This window comes from Lepidochelys kempii, chromosome 17, assembly GCF_965140285.1.
Source record: "Lepidochelys kempii isolate rLepKem1 chromosome 17, rLepKem1.hap1, whole genome shotgun sequence".
Lineage (NCBI taxonomy): Eukaryota > Metazoa > Chordata > Testudines > Cheloniidae > Lepidochelys > Lepidochelys kempii.
The window spans coordinates 9,243,157-9,260,853 of NC_136396.1; the positions used below are offsets into that span (position 1 = coordinate 9,243,157).

General features: G+C 38.5%; 1 protein-coding gene across 6 annotated transcripts in view; it reads right to left on the bottom strand.

Moving 5' to 3' along the window:
- Positions 1-17,697, bottom strand: part of NF1 (neurofibromin 1) — a 170,621-nt gene that overhangs the window by 6,336 nt on the left and 146,588 nt on the right. For all 6 annotated transcript variants that reach the window (XM_073315123.2, XM_073315122.2, XM_073315120.2 and 3 more), the window contains 6 exons: positions 16,596-16,718; positions 15,776-15,903; positions 14,771-14,871; positions 13,339-13,481; positions 12,458-12,504; positions 11,196-11,412 (listed from right to left, as the gene is read on the bottom strand). In XM_073315123.2, coding sequence (XP_073171224.1) covers positions 11,196-11,412; positions 12,458-12,504; positions 13,339-13,481; positions 14,771-14,871; positions 15,776-15,903; positions 16,596-16,718 — 759 coding nt within the window. The remainder of the gene's footprint in view (positions 1-11,195; positions 11,413-12,457; positions 12,505-13,338; positions 13,482-14,770; positions 14,872-15,775; positions 15,904-16,595; positions 16,719-17,697) is intronic.

Genomic DNA, 17,697 nt, shown 5'->3' on the forward strand with positions numbered 1-17,697 from the left:
TTCCTCTTTCAAACTTCCCTGGTGTATGAACTGAATCACAATGCCTTAAAAACTGTTTGCCCCTGAATCAGCCTCTTCATTTTGATGGGTTACAGTGGAAACGTAATTTCACTGTAGTACGAAATGAACTTTTTTGGGTTGGGTTTTAATAAAAGGATATTTTAGTGGAATATGGACGGTCTTCAGGTTAAGCCACTGGACTAACACTCAGAAGATCTGGGTTCAGTGTCTGGCTTGCTGGGAAAGTCAATCAATTTGTTTGTGCCTCAGCTCCCCATCTGTAAAATGGGGACAGTACTTAACTCTGTCTAGCCCATTTCGATTGTAAGCTTTTCAGGAACTGTCTCCTTCCATGTGAAGGTAGCACACTGGAGCTTCTAGATGGTTCTGGAATATACATAGAGGCCTTTTGAACACAAAACAGTTTTTATTTAGGCTGAAAGTCTGTCATACTTTCAGAAATACCATCCTCCCCTTAATTACATTATTTTTTCTCTAATTCAGCCTTCAGAATACTCGTCGTTTTAAGTAATTTTACTGATACCAGGAGTATGACAGATTGGCTGTAGAACTGTGGAATGTTGCTCAGTTTTAGTGCTCTGTCTAGAAAATGGGGTTTGGACAGTAAGACTAGGACCATTGGGCATATAGGTGGGTGCTATATAGGACAGTGAACAACTGATGCAAATTGAAGTTTAATCAAATGATTCAGTCATGATTTGATATGGAAACTAAGGATTACACTCTCCTGTCATGGGCCAGAAATTTTCCTGGAAAAGAAGAACAGGTGTGTATGTGTACAAATTTTAAGTCTGAGCAGTAGGTCTGGGGTATGAGTGACACTAGGCTGTATTAAGTCTTTTTTACAGTGCTAGTCAGATAGCATTGCCTAAGTTAAGGGATTTCTGATATTTTTATTATAAACATCTCACAGGGAGCCAAAGCTTGGCAGCTTTAAATCACGTTGTACTGAGATTTGGCCTACAACTTGGCAGCAGAGACAGAAAATACTTTTCAAAATTTTCAGATGCTTCTGATCTGAACTATGCTGAAGAATGTTAAATTGCCTGATTCATATGGTTTATTTAGTGTATTAATCCTGTCAATTAAAAGAACAGCTGAATTATTTAAAAAATACCTGCTAACCACAGGTAACTTACTTTTTATAACGTGTCATCTGCATCATGTTCCCTATCATGTACTGGGTAGTAAAAACAGTATGCAAACCCACAGAAAATTCAACTGTGTGATTAGATATGAATTTTAATAGTCTTGTTTACTGCCAACAGGATATACCTGTTCTATATTCATATAATTTGTAGTATTAAATGTACATCTACTACACATCTAGTAGAAATGGTAATGAAAATTCCCTTGGATAAAAATGGGGTTTGCATAGTAACACTAGGATCATGGGGGTTCAAGGGATTGGTAATGGAAGAGAGCTTTTTCAGTGCTTTTTCAGGTTGCTGGCTTGACTCCTGCGCCCTGGTTGGTAGCCAATGTGAAATGACTGGCTTCAGTCCAATTCCCTGTGGACAAGATATCCCCTTCACACACACTACATACACTGAAGGGCTTGTCGCAGTGTCAGCAGAGACCATGGGTCTTGGCGGGGAAGTACTTCCTTACCCCTGAAAGTTGGCCCTCCAGGTTAGGAATAAGGCACCATGGTCGTGTAACTGGAATGTAACTTGCACTGCCACTGGCTACATTGCACTGTTGAACAGCCACACGATTTCACCCTAGGGCAGCCAATTCAGCACCTTTCACGAATTCTGATTTCCCCACAAAAGACACAAAAATATTGGACTCAAAAAACGGTTCTATCTACTGGGCAGAAATAACCTCAGACTTTATACATAGTTATTAGAGGTGTGTCAAATAGTAACAAGTGTACTGAAATAATTTTAACACTATCAAGTCTGTATGACAGAGAAGCAGAAGGATGTAAACAGATGCTGCTACTTTACAAAACGAAAGCGCCCCTTACATTTAAATGGCTATAAACCAAACAGCAACACTACAAATGCAGTTCAAATGTAATCCAATCAAGGGATATTTTTTCATTTTTTAAAAAGCTGGTATAAAATTCAAACAAATATCAATGGATGAGTGCCACTAGGAGGTAAATTCAGAGTGACGGTGGCAGTGGTTTGCCGCACTATACTCCCATTGTACAGCTCCTACAATCACAGACCTCTGCTATAAATGGGAATTATTTCTAATGCTCCATTTTTTGCTTCTCTGTTGATGCACGCCATTTTGTATATTTAATCATACACTGTCAGTGTAATATGAAAACAACTTGTTTTACCCTCCTTTCAAACCTCAGGGTTTAACTCAACTTGAATCAGAGTTGTTAGGAAACTGGATACAATTAAAAAACCAGTTACTTATCTTACTGTAACTGTGGCTCTGCAAGATGTATTGTCCACACGGATTCCCCTTCTTGTGCACGTGTCCACGCACGCAAGATTGGATTCTTTTAGCCAGAAGTGCCAGTTCGGCTGTGCCTGTGCCCTGGACCTATGCTCTGACACTCAAGGACCTAACAGGCGGAGACAGCTCAGCTGTCCGTCAGCTCCTTTGCCAATACACTATCCAGGTGGCATAGGCCTCCAGGGAAGCAGGGAGGGTCATGAAACCCATGTAGCCAACACATTTTAAAGTAACTGATCTTTGATTGATTGTCCACAAATTCCACTTGCTGGTGACCAGCAAGCAGTGACATCTGATGTTTGTGGGTGAGCCTGCAGCTGACTCTCGAGATCTATTAAGGTCTTGAAACTCTCCTGTGGCAGATAAGCCCTTAATGCGGAATCTAGCACTGCCCTAATGAGCACTATTTTCTGTGTTGGTAATAGCAATGACTTTTCTTTGTTGATCCTGAGACCCAGTGTCGTGAAAAGTTGCAGGATTAGGGAATGGAATTGTTCACCTGCTACCGTGATCATCCTTGAATGAGCCAACTGTCAAGGTATGGCTATACCTGGATCCCTTGTCTCCTTAGGTTAGCTGCTATGACTGCCAAACAATACTCTCAGTGCTGTTCAAAGAGTAAAGGCCAAGACTCTGTACTGGTAGTGAGACGCTCCCATCTGGAATCTGAGTGATTTTCTGTGCGCTAGCTGAACTGATATGTGAAAGTAATTGGACCAAGGTACCACGATTTTCTAAGAAACTCCCTAGCAGAGACCCACAAATGACTCTCAAGAGACAAGGATCTGGAAAAAAAATCAGATTTATTATGCAGGAAAATTATTAATCAAGTCTGCAAATGTTGGTCTCCCTGAGGTCCCAAAGGTTTATACATACAGTGATGGCTCCCTGTCAAGCAAGTAGGAGCCACATGAATGAGACCAAGTTGAGTGGGTGGGTGATAATTCTTGACTGTGCTCAGAAGGGGAGCTGAAGGAGACTAGTACTGTAATAGAAGCATAGAATATCTGGGTTGGAAGGGAACCTCAGGAGGTCATCTAGTCCAACCCCCTGCTCAAAGCAGGACCAATCCCCAATTTTTTTGCCCCAGATCCCTAAATGGCCCCCTCAAGGACTAAACTCACAACCCTGGGTTCAGCAGGCCAATGCTCAAACCACTGAGCTATCCCTCCCTCATAGTGCTAGTAGGTGATACTGTACTGGGCATTCTCACAAGCTGAGGATAGTAATGACGCCTCAGTCTGTGTGGTCAGCACAAGATAAGCTGGTACTGAAAATAACTTCAGTACTAAAGAAATCTGTGCTGGGAGTTTCTGTACTGCAGGGGTTGGCACCAGAGTCATCAGCACCACACGCACAAATATCCGTACCGGGCGAGGCACAGACTGTTGCTGTATGTGCTGGGAGACCAGACGGACCTGAGTTAGGCTGTGAACCACCATAGGAGAAGTTGTTTTAGGACAGCTATGCCTCCTTTAACTTAGGTCCCCTAAGAGGGGCTTTTCTCACCTTCTGCATCCTCTTGTGGAACGAGTGAGACTGAGGATTTACCAGGGATACTTATGCACAAATAAATTGTTAGTCTCTAAGGTGCCACAAGTCCTCCTTTTCTTTTTGCGAATACAGACTAACACGGCTGCTACTCTGAAACCAGGGATACATATGGCTCTCCAAGACAAAAAAGGCATCTTGAGTGCCAGTCATTAACAAAGTGGAATGTCTATGTTGAAGCAGGGATGGTTGGAACCTCAGGGACTTTGTTTCAGTCATGCAAGCTAAATCCCAGTACCGGGGAAGTCCTTAACACTAGTAATTTTTTTCTTAAATATATATAGCCAAGGTGGTAAAAAATTACTATACTAATGTTTTAACGTATATGTATGTGTGTGTGTGTGTGTGTATATATATATATACACACACACATACACACAGAGCAGATCAGTAAAGTAGCACAGTGTGCAGAGATCTGAACACTGCAGGGGTTCTGTCCTTGCAGCTATGGTTGATAAGAAGGAGCGGACAGATGGTTGGGCTCACTCTGCCCTTTATGCCCTCAGTGGGGATATGTGGCAGGGAATCGAAGGTTCAGGTGAGACCCCAATGGCACGGCTGGCCAAAAGAATCCAATCTTGTGCACGTGGAGCACACATGCATTGGAAGTGGACCATGTGGACAATCACCTGAAGAGATCTTTAAGTGATGAAAGACACCAGTTGAAGTGTTATTTAAATATTTGCAAACCAGACATTTTTTGAGCACCAATATATTTTCCACAGCGAGCACCACAGGAGATAGAGGTCATAAAATGGGCCTAACAGGAAACTTCACTCTGTGTCAAATGGCTGTGCTGACTACCTGCTGACAGAAAACCTTTATCAGAATTGTGGCTAAACAAGTGCACCTCTATATGGTAAAGGTTGAATGAAGCTTACAGTAGAATATCAGGATGAAAGCACTAAATGGGATTTATGTTCAAATGCACAGACATTTCTAAACAGCTTTAACCCTTATTCTCTCAATGTTGGACTAGTTATAATAAGTTAATTGTAAATAACTTAGTGTGTAAAAGATTCATATCAGAACAAAGCAAACAGAAGTTCTAACTATTTTTGTTTGAACTTCACACAAATAACTTACTACACTGCAAATGTGAAAAGTCACTCCACACAGAAGGGACTTTGGGTCCAGAGCAATCGTCACTAACATCCTAAAACAGAATAATTAATTTGAGGCAATGATGTTGAAACCTCACTTTAATCCCAACCTGCTTCCAAGTAACAGTTATCAATTTTATACTGCAATTGTGTATTGAGTGAAAATTATTCCTGCACTAATACACTGGTGCACCTAAGGCCTTTGTCTCATTATTTCTGTAGCAAAATGAATGTGTTGGGTATGTTATGTTCAGAAATATTCAAGAGCAATTGTGTTGATGTTCAGCAATAGAATGAGCACTGTACATAGAAAATTATTTTAATGGTAGCAGTTAAAATGCAGAGTAGAGCAAAAATCAGTGACAGTGAAAAAAAATGTTAATGGAATTTCAGATAATTTTTAACCTAATTATGGAAGGAGGAAGCAAGTGACTGTTTATTGAATGAATAAACTTTCCATGCCATTTTAATAAACTGCCTCCAACGGTCTTCTGTCTCATATAGATGAGAATCAGCCTCTCATTTGGTCAGTCACTAGATTCTCCTTTCATTTACACTACTGAGAGTGGAGAATCAGGCCCACTATTTTACAGGCATAAGGATTATTTTCTAAATTAAAAACACAATTACATTCTGACTCCTGCTGTCAGTGGTGGCTAATTTCATCCTTTTGCTCCCCACACACAGGTGCAGACAACCTGGAGCTCAGGCAAACTACAGGATAAAGGAAAACAGGAAGCAGTCTATAAGGGTGAGCACATAACACATTCTCTGCAACTCTTTCTGTATCTTCCTACATGAACGGAAACCTCAAAATGACATTGTCTCAATAAAAGCAGCATGTGTCCTTCAATAATTAATCTGGCAAAGTTGGTTCCAAACAACTCCTCTTGTGCATAAGTGCTGGTGGTATACAACTGATGTTTAAGCTGATTTCCTATTAATCAAAAGAACTCAAATGAAACATTTTGGCCTCTCTCTTATTCTTTGCTAATATCTGCAGTAGATTATCTTCATTGGGTGCCCATCACTGGAGTATCTAGGTGCCAATTCTCTTCTCAAACCTGCCTTATTCCTGTGGATGGGGCTTGCATTCCCACCTGCTGTGTTTTAAGTATCAAGTAAGGAGCTAATGATAATACAAGAAATGCAACAGCTTTGTGCTTACTTACAAGTACTGTGTCTGGAGTCATTCCTGTGTTTAAAGAGCTTAGTAAATTACTTCTCATGCCTTAAGCCCAACTCTAATGCAGATCAAGCAGTATCTCGTGCAAATATGATGAAAATAGAGGGTACCTTGATGAGGAAGCGGCATGAAAACTGCTGATTTAGAGCAAGGCAGAGAAGCTTCACGGACACAGAATGAAAGAAAAAACATAAGTGAATAATGTCCATGATAAGAAAAAAGAATAAGACACAAAACATTTATAGACAATGATTTTGCCTAGTTCTCTTGTTTCCAAAGGCAGGAAATGGAAAAACGTTAATATTTGCAAATCTCTTAATAGATTTAATTAAAATAATAATAACCTGTTTGTATAAATCAATGGCTCTCTCTAAATTAATTCGATGTGATAAGATGGACATCATCAAAACAGCTGATTCTTTTGGTTGAATGGTTCTCAGACCACGGGTATGCGGATCACTATGAAATTCTTGAGCATCCTAGAGCTTCCGTGGCTACCTCACCTCTTTCTAGAGACCATGTGTAGTGGTCAGCTCTATCTCCAACTCTGGTGTGCTTGGGTTACTGATTTCATTCTGGGGAGAACATTTCTTTCACCCCTTGCTTCCTTTCACCTCTCCTGAGAGGACAGCAGATGGGGAGAGAGATACATAGCAATGATCTGACTTCCCCAACAAGCTGAGCCTCTAATATGGCACAGTTAATTTGAACGCAAGACTTAGGCTACATCCACAGTTGCATATAGACGTGGTAGGGTGGGCTGATTAATTGGTCAACAGGACTGAACAGTTTGAAAACCAAGGTCTGATCTACGTACAAAGTTGTACCAGTTTAACATCACACCTTTAGCTAAACGGGTACGAATCTGTGCAGCTCAGGCCCAAGCAGTGGAAGATTTGGGGGCTGAGGTACAACATGAAGGGCTCTGACTTACAAACTGGTCCACAGAATGAGAAAGTTGGAGAACCACTGCTCGAATTCTAAGTCTCCCTTCCACCCAATTGCCAGAATGGGGTGAGTACATTCAGGTACAGGCAAAACACTAATAAGAAATAAAGGTGAAGAGAAGAGACAAAGTAACATTTCAGTTAAGAGTTGGGGTAAGATATTCTTAGTTATTAGGGTTTTCAGGTGCTTTAATTTTTAAGTGACAAACTTGAAATATCTTTAAGGGGTGATTTTCAGAGGTTTTGAGCATCTCTGAACACCAGCCATTCAAGATATCTGAAATTGGGTACCCAAAATTCAATCACTGGTAAACTACTAAAGTATTGGCTTATATTAAGTTGTAATGTATATCTATGTTCTTAATAGATGACTTGATGTGTCCTTCTGTATTCCTCTCATTTACTGTATATATTTGAAAAGTTCTGAAAATAAGTTTAAAAAAATTAAAATGCATCATAGAATCTTAGGACTGAAAGGGATCTTGAGAGGTCATCCAATCCAGTCCCCTCCCCTGCACTCATGGCAGGACTAAGTATTATCTAGACCATCCCTGATCATCCTCTGAATTGAGCAACACCTGCAAAAAAAAGCTTAAAGTTACCACTGAGCTTTCAGATGAATGAGTTCTCCATGTGATAAATTTAAAGGAATAGCTTAGTTTCTTGGAGGAGCAAGGTCTAGTATTCACTTAAAATATTAGCCCACAATAACAAAATAAAGCCAAGAAATAAAAATCAGTTTTGTAAATTTTAAAGAAATTTAAGAATCAGATATAGAATACCTTATAGGCTGAAACTTTTCTCTCATTTGCTTTCTTCAACACTAGCAAAAAATCTAAATGCTTAAACTGATAAAAAGCCAATAAGACCATTGAGAAAAATCTGCTCTCAATAGCAGTAACTCCAGGTATATCATATCTTTTAGCTCCTACAGCACTAAACCACTCTTGATAGCTAAGCTATTGGATGAAGCAGTCTTGTGACCACAAAGCATGTTCTGACTAACCTCTAGCTCTACATTTTACATAGTCTAATTTATTATTACAAAAAAATATAATGTAATACATTTACACATTGAACAGACACTGCCGACCCCCCCCCCCCTTTTTTTTTTTTTTTTAAGTTAATGGGATTTTTAAAAAAATAGTTTTCTCCTAAATGGTCTCCCATTGACCAGTGTGGTTTGCAGAACACTTTCTAGTGGTTTATAGGGAACTGACTTGTTCCTTGTTTCTAGTTGAGAGAAACAGAACAGATGGGAAGTAATGAAATGAAGAGCAAAAGCTTACACAGCAAATTTTTTTTTTTTTCCTGAAAAGACCACAACACACAATGCAGTACAGAAGCTAAGAATACACAAATGCTTTCCCAACATCACTTTACTATGAGCAAACAACTGCTGGAGTTGTCACAGAGATGTTACATAATTGTAGGATGAAAGGTAGCCATCAGACAGGTCTTTCTATTAAGACGTTGACCAAACTTTGAAAAAGTTTGGGAACCCGTGATTTATACAGCATGTTCTGAATTTTATTTTTAAAATGCCTTTAATTTTTTTCCTACTCCCGTTTGTCTGTCAGTTTCCATCTTCCTAACTGACCATAGAGGGAAACAGTGAATTTACTAAACCTGCGTTGGCAAATACATAAATTAAACTGACAAAATTTTCCTTTCACTTCTTTTCTGTAATAGGAGCCTTACGTGCTGTTTGTACCTATAGTCAGCTCAAAATTTTCAGAAAGCAATTTTTAACTTAACTGTGTCCCTTTAAATACTCACAGTAATACCATTGACACACCATCTAAGATTTTCATGTAGTTTTCTGTTTTAAAAAAAGTCAACCAACTTGACACTTTTGACTATTCATTGCTTTATAATACTTCTGCCAAAAATTTCTTTACGTTTATAAACAAAGCTAAAGCCACCTTCTTATTTAAGAAATTAAGACAGGAACATAAATTCTTGCAATGTAAAAAAGTGATTTTTCCAAGGACTTCTAAAACTAACATCTACCGTAACCATTTATTACAGAAAAATAGTGTTGATAATTTTAACACCTCGTGATCATAAACCTGATTGCACCCCAATTCTTCTGTTTCTCACTGCCCAAGTCTTGTTATTTGTCCTCAGCATGAACATCTATACCAAGGACACAGCAACAAGACTGCAATGACAATAAAAGCCTCCCTAGGGCTGAGCTGTGCTATTGATAAAACAGCACAGACAGGTACAACTCTGAAAAACAAATGCTCTTCTCCCATTCAGGACAAAGCTAGTTAGTGAAATAAATCACATAGGCTTAGCCAGAACTTGGGAAATGAGCCAGTTTCTCCAGATTTTTCTACTTGCACTGGCTCAGTTTTCTCAAGACACAATCCTAGCACTCTCTCTTCAATGATTAAATCAACTAGAGTGTTTCACCTGTTCTAAAAAATTGGAGTCCACTTCTTCAAAGACACTGGACAGACTCTGCATTGAGGTCACAACTAAGTGATGAAGTGGTAGGATTTTAAATACACTTCAATGTTACTCATTTGGTAACCAGCCTTACAGGGCATTGCCTCATCTTTTGCAAACCTAATATTTATCGTCATATAGACAAAGAAACAGGGACAACAGCTGTGAGCAGAAAGGAGAACTGGAAGGCTTGATTTCTTGAGTGCAACTGACTCCTGGTTTTGGGCCAATAGAAGCCAGACAGAAAACAGGCAATGAACACAGCCTATTGCAAGTACTGGCCCGAAAGGTAAGGAAGAGACTACCTTGCATCCAGAACAGAAAAATAAGCATGGAACCAAAAAGATGATTTTTAAAAGTGTCAGAGCTGTAGTAATTTGAACACAACAGGGCAAAATTATACACCTATATTGGTATCACTAACAGAGGCAGAAAAGATGCGACTCGATGTGTAAGTTAGCAATTCAAAACTACTGCCTAATGTATCAAGAAATTTTCCCCAACATCCACCCTGTGTTTTCTTTGAACACTTCATCCTACTGCCCCTCACTCATAACCTCATGTACTGCATTTAATAGTTCCTTACTTTGCTCACTGTTTATCCCCCTGCATGCAAACATCGGCAGCTTTATTTCCTCCCATTTAGTTGTCACATAGCGCAGCTATACATATTAAAGTCTTCTATTCCTCCATCATTTACTCTTTCCTAATACTTGGTTGTAGTTCTTTTTGGAACTTCTATTTACCAGTATCTTTTTAGTAATGTGGTCAGAAGTGAAACAGTATTTCAGGTGTGGGAGCACCGGGACCACCACCTCTGCTCTGTGACATCATGCTGGTGCCTGTACAGTCTTATACTACACTGGTTTGGGCTTTTTTTTTTTTTTTTTTTTAAACTATATTACATTACCAACTCATATCTATTTACCCCACTACAACCCCCAGGTCTCCTTCAGCATTACTACTTTCCAGGGCTTGCCTCCCACTCAATACGGATGTTTTGGATCTTTTTTCCCCCTGGGGCGTTAATTTGCATGTTCCTACCTTGACTTTCATACTGTTATTTCCATGATGAACTATGAGGATATCTCAACACAAATGTAAACGTTTACTTTTTAGCATCCACTGCTCTAGTATTAAATATTATAGACACACACTAAAACGTGGCTCTTTCTGCATGCTGCTGCACCTTGTCGTTATTCCTCAGCATGTATCACCAACAACAGGAAAATTCCGGATCCCTATGCATTTTGCAAGTTTTCCTCATTAACAAATTTAACGTCGATACTGAGATACAAGTAACATGACAATGTTGAGAGTCCCACTCCCAGGGCCAGAAGACAATTTTCACGACAGACAAAATCAACATCAAGCCCTGCTTCAGAATGTAATGTCGCTTAATATAGCAACATCTCTGGAGTATTACTGAAAATTTTTGTTTGTGGGGCTACACAGATGTTATTTTTAATACGTTCCCTTTATATAGGTAATATAAAAATATTTACTGACCTGGGGAATGCTGGGAAGTTGCGAGTGAGGTCATAGAATTAGAAAGGTTAAGGTTTGCAGTAATACTAAGCTGGCTCTGCACTGCAGGAGGATAAGGAGACGTAGGTGTCAGTAGGGATTCCTCACTGGTTTCCTCATCAATTCCAGGCAAATATGTGTCAATCAAGGCATCAAGAAACTTCACTATAAGCTCAGCATAGTCTGGGATTTGTGTTTGCTGTGGAAATAAAAATTAGATCTGTTCCTATTTCATTTCCCCCAATATCAACATAAATTTTACCTCAAACTTTTACTTTGGTGTTCACTTGTTTTGTCTAGGTCTTTAAGCATTTTATGTGGGCATCTGCAATCTAGGCTCAGATTCAGATTAATTTTAATATACACTAAAGGCAATCTGTAGTTATAATATGCACATATCACTTGATAGCAGCAGCATCAAGTAATGAAGTGGAAGCACCAATGCTGAAATTTCCTTTAGAAGGTGAACTGCTGCATCTAGCTCTGAACGTGGCGATTTATAAACATCATTATCTGTGCTCCTTTAAATCTAATATCCAACCACTGCCCGTCTCTGCCCATTTGGTCCTTGTTACATCCATTTGACAGAACAAATTGCAGTACAGATGGTCAATACTTAAGATGACATTAGGTTCAGTGTAAAACGTGAAATTTATCATTGTGAATTATACTCCTGTATAAGCTATTACCAGCAGGACAGTGGGGTGGGAGGAGGTATTGTTTCATGATTTCTGTGTGTATATAAAGTCTGCTGCAGTTTCCACGGTAAACATCTGATGAAGTGAGCTGTAGCTCACGAAAGCTCATGCTCAAATAAATTGGTTAGTCTCTAAGGTGCCACAAGTACTCCTTTTCTTTTTACTCCTGTATTGATTTCCACATTTCTGTAAGCTACAAAATACATCTAATAAAGATCTAAAGGTGTGCTGAATGACAACGTATGTCAAGTGCCTCTTAACAATGACAATGGGAGCATTGCAAAGGGTTATTTACCAACCTGATTGCTCTTACCTGATAGCTTAACAGTAGGTACCATTATCTGTTTTTATACCCGCTTATCAAATCTATCAAGATTTGTGAGGTCTGCCAGAGAGCTAGTTACTGCCTTACACATAAAAAGTTTGCCTGTTTTATCAATGTTGTTTTTTAATCTTTATATATAGTGCCATAAGGGCATCCTGGTGTTCCACATACACAATAAAGACAAGATTCTGAAGAACTTACATTTTTCATACTATTCTTACCTTAGAGAATGGCCCAGCAAACCTCCACAATCCATTAAATCCAAAACCTATAACAACAAATTGAATATTACCACCCTATAACAATTTTCTCATACAATTTTGATAGGAAACCAAACTAATTAGAAGGTATACAAGATGCATACTTGGATTTGCTTACATATTGAAAAAAATGTTATGTAAGGATCTCACAGTGACAAACTGTGAAATTTTTTGATGCCTAAAAATAGGCTCAATTGTGTTCAACATGTAAAAAGTACAATTACTGAGATTTGTTTTTTATATATAATATACATCTTAAGCATAATAAATGAATTCAAAAGCCCAAAATTGAAAAGGGATGCTGTCAGGTTAAGCATTTAAGTATGGGTAAAATTTCCAAAAGGGCAAATGACTTACGAGCCCTAAGTCACATTTTCAAAAGTGACTTAGGAGCCTAAATTGCATGGACTTTCAGTCACTTTGAAAATCGATTTAGGTGCTTTTAAAATTTTACCTCATGCAATTTATTTACCAGCTAGACACTTGATTGTTAAATCTAAGAGAATTTTACAAATCTAATTTATTATTTGCAACTTTTGACCAGTATTTTCATTTTGTACTTCACACGCTGTTGTCAGTGGAAACATGACTGAGTTTTAATTTCTAGCCTATTTCACTTACTGTTTTCTTACGTATCTGGCAACATGCAGTCACAGCAAGGAATTTTACATTAACATTAAAACAGGTAGTTTATTACAAATGAATACATTCTTACATTAAGATCTGTGAAATTAAGAAAAAACCCACACAACAAATTCTGGGCAGCAGCAATCTCTATGGAAACATTTTTATTTATTTATTTTTACAGTAGAACAGTTTAAAAAAAGCAGAAAGATATTTACTTTGTAGGTAAGAAGTTTGGTACTGGGGTGGAGATTCTTCATGGTAGACAACACTCTGAACAATCCCATGAATTGGATTCAACAAATTTGGGTCTTGGCACAGTGACAAAAGGGTATTGATCTTCGAATCCAATAAATTGTGCCTAAACAATACAAAAGTAAGTGTAGTCTTTTTGTTCATATAGTTACTTAAAGTTAGATATGAACTGCAGGTTCATTTATCGAACAAAACTATTGGGATGGGATTTTCAGAAGTGTCCAAGTGATTTAGGAGCACAAGCCCTATTCCTTTCAATGGGACGTGTGCCCTTAAGTTACCTCAGTGCTTTTGAAAACCCCAGACACAGAAAATGTAACGTATCAACACTTTTCTTTAATTAGCAATTAACAAAATACTCAAACATGCACAATCAAATATTTGAATTATTTACAAGGAAATAATTAACTGGTAAAATGAATCTCTGGATTTACTCAATCCTCAGTATTACTCCTGATACGGTCATAAAGGATGCCAATTACTACCAGTTTGATCTCAGTGACATGTGGAATTCCTTTGAATCTGACCATCATTTTATAACAGGAGGATGTGATATTCTCTCTACAACATGCACAACTGAAAAGTTAAACTACAATACCTAGACTTTCCTGAACTGTATTGATTGCACATAGACAATAATACAGTGATAAACTAAGCAAACAAGTTGTATACGGAATCATATTGAAGGACTATGCTTGGGCTACACTTTAAATAACTTGTTTTGACAGGTCACTTGGACACCAGTAAAAAAACAACCCTGTTTATTTGCTGGAGGAAAAAAAAAAAATCTAAAAGATAACATGTATCCCCTTGTTTTGCAACAACACACTAATACACTGTAAACAACCCTAAGTTTTTATTTTTATTTCAACTCTTTTTTATAGTGTCAAACACTGATAAACCATGACTGAACTGCTGGACTAATGGCTGCAATGAGCATGGGAAGGTTTTGCTGTTAAGTTTGGAAGCAGCACAGCATGGGTAACAGCAGTGCAAGATTCTCCAGAGCCAGGCCAAAGCACCCAAACTCTGACTTGGAAGGATTATGGCAGAGCATAATTCAGTCTCCATGGCCTTTGGCCTCTCTGTGGAAACTGTCAATAAGGGTACTTATTAGCACCAATTGTGGGAGTGGTTTCTGTATTGAGGATACCGCTACCACCAAAAACACCGAACGCATTTCACATAGGCCACTAGATAGCTTCCAATGGGAACAGCCTTCAGTCCTTACAAGTCTAAGTTAAATTTGAACTAGCAACCTAGGGGCAAAAAAAGTCTTGTAACCCCCTGCCATCCAGTTCCCCTGCCATCCAGTTCCCGAAGTCATTTTATGCAAGTGTAAAGCAGCAAGCTTAATACAAAAAATATTATATAAACTGAGTTTTAATTACTTACACAACAGGAAAGACCTTTGGGAAGACAACGCTGGCTTCTGCTAAATATTCATAAAGAATTCGTTGGTCAAACTCATCTGTAGTGTACTTTACTAATGTTGCCTGGCATAATGCAAAGGACAAAAATCAGTATCTCTCTGATTTGGGAGGTGAATATTTGTGCTTCATTTTATTTTATTTTATTTTTAATAACAGGGATCTCAAACATTGAGGCATAACACTAGTTCATTACAAACAGCACCTGATTGCCCAAAACAGAGCACTAGCAAGATAGATAATCACATTAAGGGACTTTTTAAGGACACAGTTTTTATTTCAAGTATTTCATGTGTACACAGGAGACTGACAATGAACGGAGTTGGTCAAAATTTAAAAAATTGGCAAAAATGTTGGTCAATAGATTTCTTTTGGTGAGAAACGTTTTCAACAAAGATTGCCCCACCGGTTTTCAAAAAATGAAAGTTTAGAAACGTATTCAAACTTCGAAGAGTTTCAGAAAGAACAAAGAAATTCAGATCATCATTCTTGAATGTCTTTTCAGAGGATGGCACTGATGGGAACTGCATTGGAGCAGGCTGGGAGAACAAGTAATTTATACTGCAACCCTCCACTACTGGGCTCAGATAAGTTTAAAACTCAAAGTAATCTAGTTCCAGCAATTTAAGATTTTCTTTTTTTAAAAATGTAATGCACACATTGTAGCATCATTTGTTTTGTGATTCTCATCACCCGTGAAAAAGTGAGATAGTAATTTGATGTACTCTGCAAAAAGGTGCATAAATGTGAACATTAAACATTTGCCCATTTATGGATATTAAATATGCATTTTAAAAAGGAATTCTCTTGGACATCCTAGACATTAATGGGCAAAACAGAATGCCTTTTACACATCAGGGACAGACCCTGATCAATCAAGCCCTATTAGCATTGCACTGAAACATACATGCTGGTTTTAAAGATATAGTGCATTAAAAAATACGGCATAATATGGGGAAAGTGTGCTTACAAGGACAGTAAGCAGCAGGGCTTGAATTTTTGGATCAGTAAGGACCTCTTCATCCAGGAGGACATTAGACTCAGACACAGAAACTTTCCGAAGGTGTGGGTGTTGTTGGGGCGATATTCTCTGGGTTTCTGCCAGAAAAAAAAACAGTACTCAGCCAGAGCACAATAATTAAAAAACAAAGAATTATATACCATCCCATCAAATTCAGCCACCTACAATTCCCATAAAACAGCTTTGTGTTATCCACAATTCAATGACTTGTATGTTATGAAAAAGCATGTTTATTGAAATAATAATAATACCAAGCTCATGTGTAATACTTTTCATCAGCAGATAAACAATATCCCATTTCACAGAAGGGGAAACTGAGGGACAGGGAGGTGAAGTGACTTGCTCAAGGTCACCCAACAGTCAAGTGGCAGAGCCAGGAACAGAACCCAGGCGTTCTGAGTGCCAGCCCAGTGCTCTATCCATAAGGCCACTGGTTCCTTTTTAAAAACCCTGCATTCAGTGCTCATAAACATATAAAGGACATAATCTCGTTCATCTGATTTCATTCTGCAATGCAATTTTTTTTGGCTGTCTTTTACTGTAGGTCTCCATATTAACTTTGTTCAACTGTAGTGATTTGAGATTTAATTGACAGTGTTACAAAATGTTAGAGACTTTCTAGGTGGCTTGTTTTGTTAAGACAAATGCATATCTATTGCCTTGTTGTACCCTAAACAAATGAACACTGAATTTATTAGTAATCCTTTTCATGTGCATGCACTGCATTTAATACTAGGAATAGTCTAAAAGTGTTAGTCTCTCTTCTCACCCATGTCATAGTCATTTTCAGCTACTCTCCTCATTTTGGGGGGTGTGGTAATCCCAGATTCGATTTCCTGCCTTTTAGGAGCCTTTGTGTCTGATATCAAGTGGTCAAAACTTTTCCTTGTACCTATAAAAAAAAACCCATCAAGAAATTAAATCAGTAAACCACAGTGGATATTCTGTGTATCTGAATAGTAAGGTACTGAATGTTTTTTTGCTGTGAAGGTACTACACTACCGAGGACATATGGACAAGAACACTGGGAGAGGTGGTCTCACCATCCTCTGTGATACGGATATCTTTTGTATGGAACAGCAAAGCACATCCCTACAAGAGCAGGACCTCTGTCGGTCTTTGTCCTTCTGGTGTTCTAGAACAATCTTCACTTGTGGCTACAGTGGCTCTAGATATGGTCACACAAGTACCTGGGATATTAAGGTCACATCTTTTGAAACGCTTGGCTAACGCAATATACATCAGTTTCGCAGCCAATTTTAAAAAATGTTATTTAAGGCTCAGGTGCCAAGTGTGTGCTGCTCCTTTCCCAAAATCTACTGCAGTGGGAAACTACAGGGAAATAGTCAGCATGCTACAGGGTCTCCCATTTAGTAAATATTCTAATGCCTTATTACTGGAAAGTGAGTCACTATCAGGGTCACGACTCCTCCTCACTTAGTGTGTATATTTTAGTGCTTATGAAAGGTGAGAGGTTGAACAGCATTGGGTTTGAGATAAACAAGGTGTGAGTGGGTATTGTGCAGACCCCCATAAAGCTCTAAAAAGCAATATAATCCTAAGTGACGTGGTCAGTATAGTTATTCCAAGTCTTGATCCACTCTTGAGAAGGAAACAGAAGCAAGCAGCTCACTGTAGTCGTCTAGATGGCCAAGGCAGGAAGCTTGGACTACGGCAGGTACTCTCCAATACTCTGATATCATCATTAAGGCTACAATTTTGTCATGGATATTTTTAGTAAAAATCATGGACTCGTTATGGGCACTAAACAAAAAAATCTTAGAAGCTGTGACCTGTCCCTGACTTTTACTAAAAATATCCTTGACAAAATGGGGAAGGAGGGTCCAGCACCCTGGCCTTCCCTCCCTCAT